The sequence below is a fragment of the Mandrillus leucophaeus genome, unplaced genomic scaffold, assembly GCF_000951045.1.
Source record: "Mandrillus leucophaeus isolate KB7577 unplaced genomic scaffold, Mleu.le_1.0 Scaffold53, whole genome shotgun sequence".
NCBI lineage: Eukaryota > Metazoa > Chordata > Mammalia > Primates > Cercopithecidae > Mandrillus > Mandrillus leucophaeus.
In genome coordinates this window covers 1,534,299-1,542,293 of record NW_012105697.1, presented here as the reverse complement: position 1 = coordinate 1,542,293, position 7,995 = coordinate 1,534,299, and the positions used below count along the sequence as shown (strand labels likewise).

Genomic DNA, 7,995 nt, shown 5'->3' with positions numbered 1-7,995 from the left:
CTGAGCTGTCACACACACCCCTGTCCCGGGCCCAGAGAAAGGGAGGGACAAAGGCTATGAGAGAGAGTCAGGAACAAAGAGGAGGAGAGAGACGCAGAGACACTGGCAAGAGCGGACGGAGATGCCCAGAGGGGCTGGGAGAGACGGGAAACAGACAGACAGAGAGAGGGGAGCAGGCAGGGAGCAGAGCGTGGGGACACCCCCAGAGTTGGTGGAGAAAGAGTGGGGACAGTGTGCGGACAGAGGAGAGGGGCCGGCGACCCACAGAGACGGGACAGGGAGGGGGAGTCCCACCCCAGAGACCCAAGGGCAAGACAGAGACAGGGAGGGTGGAGAGAGACGGGGAGAGAAGGAGACAAAGACACACACAGAGAGAGGAGAGACAGAGGGAGCAAGAGAGAGACCGAGAGAAAAGTGTTCATGTAGGAGGAAGGAGAGACTGGGGTTGGCTAAAGAGAGGGGAAGAGAGGGTGGGGGAGTCAGGGCGGTCCCCTGGGAAGCACAGCGAGGAATACACCCAGAGGGTGGCAGGAGGGCACAGAGAGGCAAAGACACTCCTCCAGATAGACAGACTCGGACAGACAAAGGGTGACTGAGGCTGACCTTGCAGACAAGCTTCCAGCCCTTGGCTCTGCGCAGCGAGAACCTGTGGGGTGCAGGGGGCTGGTCGCTCTCTGGGGAGCCCTGACAGGGGGAGTCCTGCCCAAGGGCCACCCCACGTCAGGAAGCCCTGAGATGGAGCGCAGGGCCTCCGAGACCCCTGAGGATGGGGACCCAGAGGTGAGAGACGGGAGACAGGGGAGGAAGACAGAGAAAAGAAGGAGAGGCAAGAGGCAACACGGGGAGACAGAGGAAGAGAAACAGAAAACAGGGAAATGCAAAGATCTCAGAGACCCAGACCCAGGGAGAGAGGATGACTGAGATCCAAGGACACACAGTGAGACAGAGGCCCCCAGAGAAATGGACTCAGAAACACAGAGCGGGATACACAGGGGAAGAGGACGGTGGAGAGAGAGACTGGGGTGGGCGGGGGGCCCGTGTGGACTGAGGATGCACCCCCGCTTAGGGCTGGGGGCTCCTGGTCCACTCCCACAGATGGGGGCAGGCGGGGCCTCTGTGACAAGGACCCCTAACCTCGCCAGAACACAAAAACAGGTGGCCCGAGTCCGGGTGAGTCACTGTGACTCATCCTCCTCTCTGGGGACAGTGACCCCTGTCCCCTGCCCCCACCCTCCATCCCCGGACTGCGCCGTGACCTCCTCCCTCGCCATTCTCAGCGGACCCCAGACTCGCCCCCTCCTCACCCTGCCCCTCTCCCATAGGAGGACACAGCCACAGCCCTCCAACGGCTGGTGGAGCTGACGGCCAGCAGGGTGACCCCCGTGAGGAGCCTTCGGGACCAGTACCACCTCATCCGGAAGCTGGGCTCCGGCTCCTACGGCCGCGTGCTCCTCGCCCAGCCTCACCAGGGGGGTGAGTTCGGCCACCCAAGGGCAGCCTCCCCAACCGCCACATAATAAGCGTTCTGGGAAGCCACCCAACCAGGGAGAATTCCCAGGAGGAGCTGATGGGGACCCTTCTCGGTGGGGACACTCTGAAAGTTAAGAGCTCTGGGATCTTCTGAGAAACACAGGCCCCACCCCAGAAAGGGCAAGGGGCTGCCTATGGTCCCACAGCAAGACAGGTATGCAACTCAGGTTGGAACCCAAGTCACCATCATGCCTCTTACTTGATGCCAGGGGAAACTGAGGCCCAGAGAGGGTGAGGCGGCTGTGGAAGCCCATGCCGCAGTCCGAGGCAGAGCAGGGAGGGTCTTCAAAGAAGGTCTCCTCTCACCCACACCTCACAGAGGGAGGAGCCCGTGCTGCCCATGAGAAGTGTGAGGCTCAGAGAGGTTACACGGCTTCCCTCAGGGCCTGTGCACAGCAGGACCGAAGCCGCCTGAGTGTCCCCCCAACCCATCTCCCCGGTAGGTCCGGCTGTGGCTCTGAAGCTCCTGCGTCGGGATTTGGTCCCGAGAAGCACCTTCCTGAGGGAGTTCTGTGTGGGCCGCTGTGTCTCTGCACACCCAGGCCTGCTGCAGACCCTGGCAGGACCCCTACAGACCCCCCGCTATTTTGCCTTCGCCCAGGAGTACGCGCCCTGTGGGGACCTCAGCGGGATGCTGCAGGAAAGGGTGAGGCCACGAGGGACAAAGGTTGGGAGCGCTTTTCCCAGGTCCAACTCTGTCCCAAGCCTCCTCTCTATCTCCAACTCTGACCCCCAAATCAGGACCCGCCCAACCCATCTCCACCCTGAGCCTCCACATGACGTCCCCCTTTCTAATTCTCAACGAGTTTCTATGCCTGACCTCAACCCTAATCCATCTAATCATCCAAACACAAGCATGGAAGGGCAGGGAGCTGGGGGTGGGATTGAGGATGGACTAGGGTCAATGAAGGGGGTGGGGATGGAGACAGGGTTGGGATTTTAGTTGACTCTGGGGTTAGTGGACTCATGGGCATGGGTGGAGTTGGGTGGGTTGAGTTTAGAGTTGATTATAGATTGATCATAAGTATGGAGAAAAGCATGAATAGGGTTGCAGAGGGAAACAGAGATGGTTGAGGATGTATATACAGACTGAGTTGGAGATGGGCTGTAATGGGGTTTCTTCTAGAAAGGAGACCAGGTCAGGACAGAACCCATGAGATTCTAGGGCCTCTTGAGTTTGGAGATTAGAGGTAGGGATAGTTTCAGGAATAGATTTTGGATTTGAGATAATGTTGGGGATAAATGGAAGGAACAAAAGAAGGAAAGGGATGAGGAAGGTATATGTGGATGAATCAGTCTCATTGAGAATTAGAAGGGTGGAAGGATGGGTGAGTGGATGGATGGATGGGTGAATAGATGGATGGAAGGAAGTTTTGGTAGATGGATGGGTGGGTGGATGGATGGGTGGATGAAAGGATTGGTGGGTGAGTGGATGGATGGATGGATGTGAGTGGGTGGATGGATGGATGGATGAAAGGACTGGTGGGTGGATGGATGGATGGAAGGAAGGATTGGTGGGTGGATGGATGGATGGATGAAAGGTCTGGTGGGTGAGTGGATGGATGGATGAGTGGATGGATGGGTGGGTGGATGGAAGGATTGGTGGATGGATGGGTAGGTGGATGGATGAGTGGATGGATGAAAGGTTTGGTGAGTGAATGAATGGATGGATGAGTGGATGGATGAGTGGGTGGATGGAAGGATTGGTGGATGGATGATAGATGGACAGTGAATGGATGGGTGAAAGGAAGCAAGGGAGGATGAATATATGGATGTTGTATATTAAAAAATTGAATAACTTACTGGATTGCTGACTGGTTGGTGGAACGGATGTTGGATGGACACACTGTTGAATACTGTTGGAAGGATGGATGGCTTCATGGATGGATTGCTGCCTGGCCAGCTGGCTGGCTAGATGGATAGATAATCAACTGATGAAATAAACCAGGGGATTTTAGAACAGACTCTGAGTTAGAGATGGGGTCTAGACTCGTGTAAGACTAAGATTAGGGTTAAGAATGAAATTTGAGTTCTCACTGGAGAAGATCTGGATGATCAGATTATAAAAGATATGTAAGAAATGCCTGAGTATTTGAGTTAGGAGAATCTTTGAAAGAAGCTCAAAGGAACTACTGGTTATAACTGGGGTTCCAGTGGGGAAAACTGGGAGACCAGCGGGGAGTTGGTCTATTGGAGTGCAGATATGGCTGCAGGTTGAGGTTGAGGATGATGGAGAGAGTCTTTGGGAGCAAGTGGTGGGAACACTGGAGGTAGCCACTAGTCTGGGGTTCTAGATTCTCAAACCCCAAGAGTCAAACCTTTAGGACTTAGGAGTCTACAGCCTCTTTCAAGAATTATTCAGAAGGAACCAATTGGTGTGGTGCCTCAGGCCTGTAATCCCAGCACTTTGCAAGGCCAAGGCAGGAGGATCGCTTGAGGCCAGGAATTTGAGAACAGCCTGGACAACATAAAATAGACAAAACCAAGGCACTCTGACCTTCCTCCTGTCTTCTTGACCTCAGGGCCTTCCCGAGCTGCTGGTGAAACGGGTGGTGGCCCAGCTGGCAGGAGCTCTGGATTTCCTCCACAGCCGGGGGCTGGTCCATGCAGATGTCAAGCCGGACAACGTGCTGGTCTTCGACCCGGTCTGCAGCCGTGTGGCCCTGGGAGACCTGGGTCTGACCCGGCCAGAGGGCAGCCCGACCCCTGCCCCACCAGGGCCTCTGCCCACGGCACCACCTGAGCTCTGCCTCCTGCTACCGCCCGACACTCTGCCTCTGCGGCCAGCCGTGGACTCCTGGGGCCTGGGGGTGCTTCTCTTCTGTGCTGCCACTGCCTGTTTCCCTTGGGACGTGGCACTGGCCCCCAACCCTGAGTTTGAGGCCTTCGCTGGCTGGGTGACCACCAAGCCCCAGCCACCTCGGCCACCACCACCCTGGGACCAGTTTGCACCCCCAGCCATGGCCTTGCTCCAGGGGCTTCTGGACCTGGATCCTGAGACTAGGAGCCCCCCACTGGCTGTCCTGGACTTCCTGGGGGACAACTGGGGGTTGCAGGGGAACAGAGAGGGCCCTGGGGTTTTGGGGAGCGTGTCCTATGAGGACGGGGAGGAGGGAGGCTCAAGCCTGGAGGAGTGGACAGATGACGGCGATGACGGCAAAAGTGGCGGGAGGACGGGGACAGATGGGGGAGCTCCCTGACCAGGTGACAGAGACAGGTGGCCAGAGCCTGGGCCAGAGGCCCTTCCCCCAGCCCCCAGGGCCACCTGGATGGAGAGACAGCTGCACCCGGGAGGACAGAGAGGGGACACATTGCACTCTCCCTACGGCACGCTGGGCTTGGACGCGCATTCCTCTTCCAACCGAGGACCCAAGAGTCCAGCTCCTGCCCCTCCTCTCTCAGACGCAGGGGTCCAGGCTCCCAGCCCTTCCTCCCTCAAGGACCTTTCCTCTTCCCCCCGTCCAGAATGCCTTTTTTTTTTTTGAGACGGAGTCTCACTCTGTCGCCCAGGCTGGAGTGCAGTGGCGTGATCTCGGCTCACTGGAAGCTCGGCCTTCTAGATTCATGCCATTCTCCTGCCTCAGCCTCCCAAGTAGCTGGGACTACGGGCACCCGCCACCACGCCCGGCTAATCTTTTGTATTTTTAGTAGAAACAGGGTTTCACCGTGTTAGCCAGGATGGTCTCCATCTCCTGACCTTGTGATTCGCCCGCCTCAGCCTCCTAAAGTGCTGGGATTACAGGCATGAACCACCACACCCGGCCATCATGGAGTTCTGATGGGATCACTCCTCTCCTCTAAGACCTTCGGTGGCTCCCACTGTCCATGTCCCAAGATCTGAACTTTAGGACCCAACACCGTGTAAACCTCACCCTCTGCCTCCCTCATTTCTCTGGGCTCTGGGTGATGTCATGGGAGTCACTCATCTGTTCTGGACCTAAATCTACACATCTGAACACACACACATATGCACACACACATGCACACACATGCATGCGTGCACACACACACACATCCACGCATGCATGCACACACATGCACATGCACGCACACAAGCACACACGCACACACGCACACACACGCACGCATGCACACTTGCACACGCATGCACACAAGCACACACATACACACATACGCATGCACACATGCACGCACACGCATGCACGCACACACGCACACACACGCACGCATGCACACTTGCACACGCATGCACACAAGCACACACATACACACATACGCATGCACACATGCACGCACACGCATGCACGCACACACGCACACACATGCACGCCCACATGCACGCACATGCGCACACACGCACGCACAGCTGCTGGCAGACACTGGCACACTGTGTGGCCTCCACCGAGAGCATCTTCCCCCGTCCCATGGCTCCAGAAACCGGCCCCACCCCCAGCCCTCTCTAGCCTCCAGGGGAACTTGTATTGGAACAATCCGGGTCTCTTTCTGACTCCCCAGGCTGGACCTGGTCTTCTCCATATTTAGATCCTTCCCAGTTCTGCTCCCACAGAGCACCACGGATTGTGATTGTCCCAGCTCCATCCACCTTTCTCAGACCCACACTGAGAGCCTCCTAAGAGCCAGGTCTGGTGCCGATGGGTCTCCTTCCTCACCAAGGCCAGCCCGCGTCCCGCAGTCCCACGGCACCTCCCAGATAGGACACGGAGCCTGACTTGTGGAGGTTCACGCCTGCAGGACGGGGACGAACTAGATCCAAATCCAAGACCCCAGCACCCAGCGGAGGGTCAGGAACTGGAAACTGTTTCCTATGCAGGAAGGTATGCTTTTAGGCTGAGAAGTGAGCTCACTACATACGACGCGGCATCCTGGGCTCGATCCATCGTGGAAGTGCTGCTGAAATAACAGTCTGGTGTTGGCCCAACTGTGAGCCTCGTAGTTTTGACAAATGTCTCGTGGTTTGCGTTGCGACGCCGGCACTGGGGGAGGGTGGGGGAGGGTGCATGGCAACTCTCCGCAGGATCTTGGCAACCACTTTATAAATCTAAAATGATTCCAAAATAAAAAGTTTATTTAAAAAAATTAAGTGACTTCAAATCAGTCATGGCAGTACAAACCTGAAGGGTAGGCCGGGCGTGGTGGCTTAAAATCCCAGCACTTTGGGAGGCCGAGGTGGGTGGATCACCTGAGGTCAGGAGTTCCAGGCCAGCCTGGCCAACATAGTAAAACCCTATCTCTACTAAAAATATAAAAATTAGCCAGGCGTGGTGGCACGCACCTGTAGTCTCAGCTACTCAGGACACCGAGGCATGAGAATCACCTGAACCCGGGAAGTGGAGATTGCAGTGAACTGAGATCGGGCCACTGCACTCCAGCCTGAGCAACAGAGCAAGACCCTGTCTCAAAAAAATAAAAATAAGCTGGGTGCAGTGGCTCACGTCTGTAATCCCAGCATTTTGGGAGGCTGAGGCAGGTGGATCACCAGGTCAGGAGATCAAGACCAGCCTGGCCAACATGGTGAAATCGTCTCTACTAAAAAATACAAAAATGAGCCAGGCATGGTGGCGAATGCCTGTAATCCCAGCTACTCGGGAGGCTGAGGCAAGAGAATCGCTCAAACCAGACAGTTGGAGGTTGCAGTGAGCCGAGATCGCGCCACTGCACTCCAGCCTGGGCGACAGAGCGAGATTCCGTCTCAAAAAGGAAAAAAAAAAAAGAAATAAAAAACCCTGAAGGGTGGGTGCAACCCTCCCAGAAAAAAACAGGGGTCTGAAGTCCCAATGTGGCCCAAGGCTTGGGGACTTCGGAGTGGGGCTTAATCTCCCTGTGCTTGGAGCAGGGAGGCACTCACTGGCCTGTATCCCTACTGTGTGCTTTCAAACGATTTTTATTGTTATTCCTGTCTTTGGAATCAGGAGCCCTCCAGACCTTCCTCCCTCAGGCCCAGGAGTCCGGGTCCCGTGTAGAAAATGAAATCATCTCTGGAACCCACCCCCGCCTTGACGCCACCCAGCTGCCCCATCAATGCCCCATTGACAGGTCAGACACAAGTGCTTGGAGAGGGGTGTGCAGGGGGTCAGATGCTGGGGTCTTGTTTGGGGAAAGAATGAGACAATGAGATTCCAGAACGATGCAGTGTGGGATGACCTCAGACTTAGGGGGGCGGGAAGCAGGTGGTGGAGCAACTGGGAAGAGAGGGGCCTTGAGGCGGGTAGGGGAGGCCTCAGTTCTGTGCCTGAAAACTTCAGATGGGTGGGGGAAGCTAAGGCCTGGACTCCTGGGTCTGAGGGAGGAGGGGCTGGGGGTCTAGACTCCTGGGTCTGAGGGAGGAGGCGCTGGGGCCTGGACTCCTGGGTCTGAGGGAGGAGGTGCTGGGGCCTGGACTCCTGGGTCTGAGGGAGGAGGGCCTGGGCCTGGACTCCTGGGTCTGAGGGAGGAGGCGCTGGGGCCTGGACTCCTGGGTCTGAGGGAGGAGGGGCTGGGGGCCTG

General features: G+C 56.7%; 1 protein-coding gene across 1 annotated transcript; it reads left to right on the top strand.

Annotated features, from left to right (window-relative positions):
- The first annotated feature begins 735 nt into the window (after nt 1-735).
- Nucleotides 736-4,920, top strand: SBK3 (SH3 domain binding kinase family, member 3). Its single transcript, XM_011996970.1, has 4 exons — nt 736-780; nt 1,323-1,473; nt 1,974-2,176; nt 4,053-4,920. Exons 1-4 carry the CDS (start codon nt 736-738, stop codon nt 4,728-4,730), a joined length of 1,077 nt encoding a protein of 358 aa, XP_011852360.1. The 3' UTR covers nt 4,731-4,920.
- Nucleotides 4,921-7,995: the final 3,075 nt, after the last annotated feature.

Coding starts and splice junctions, on each gene's coding strand:
- SBK3 (XM_011996970.1), top strand. CDS start 736: ATGGAGCGCAGGGCCTCCGAGACCCCTGAGGATGGGGACCCAGAG. Junction 781..1,322: donor CTGAGGATGGGGACCCAGAG/GTGAGAGACGGG, acceptor CCTCTCCCATAG/GAGGACACAGCCACAGCCCT. Junction 1,474..1,973: donor CGCCCAGCCTCACCAGGGGG/GTGAGTTCGGCC, acceptor TCTCCCCGGTAG/GTCCGGCTGTGGCTCTGAAG.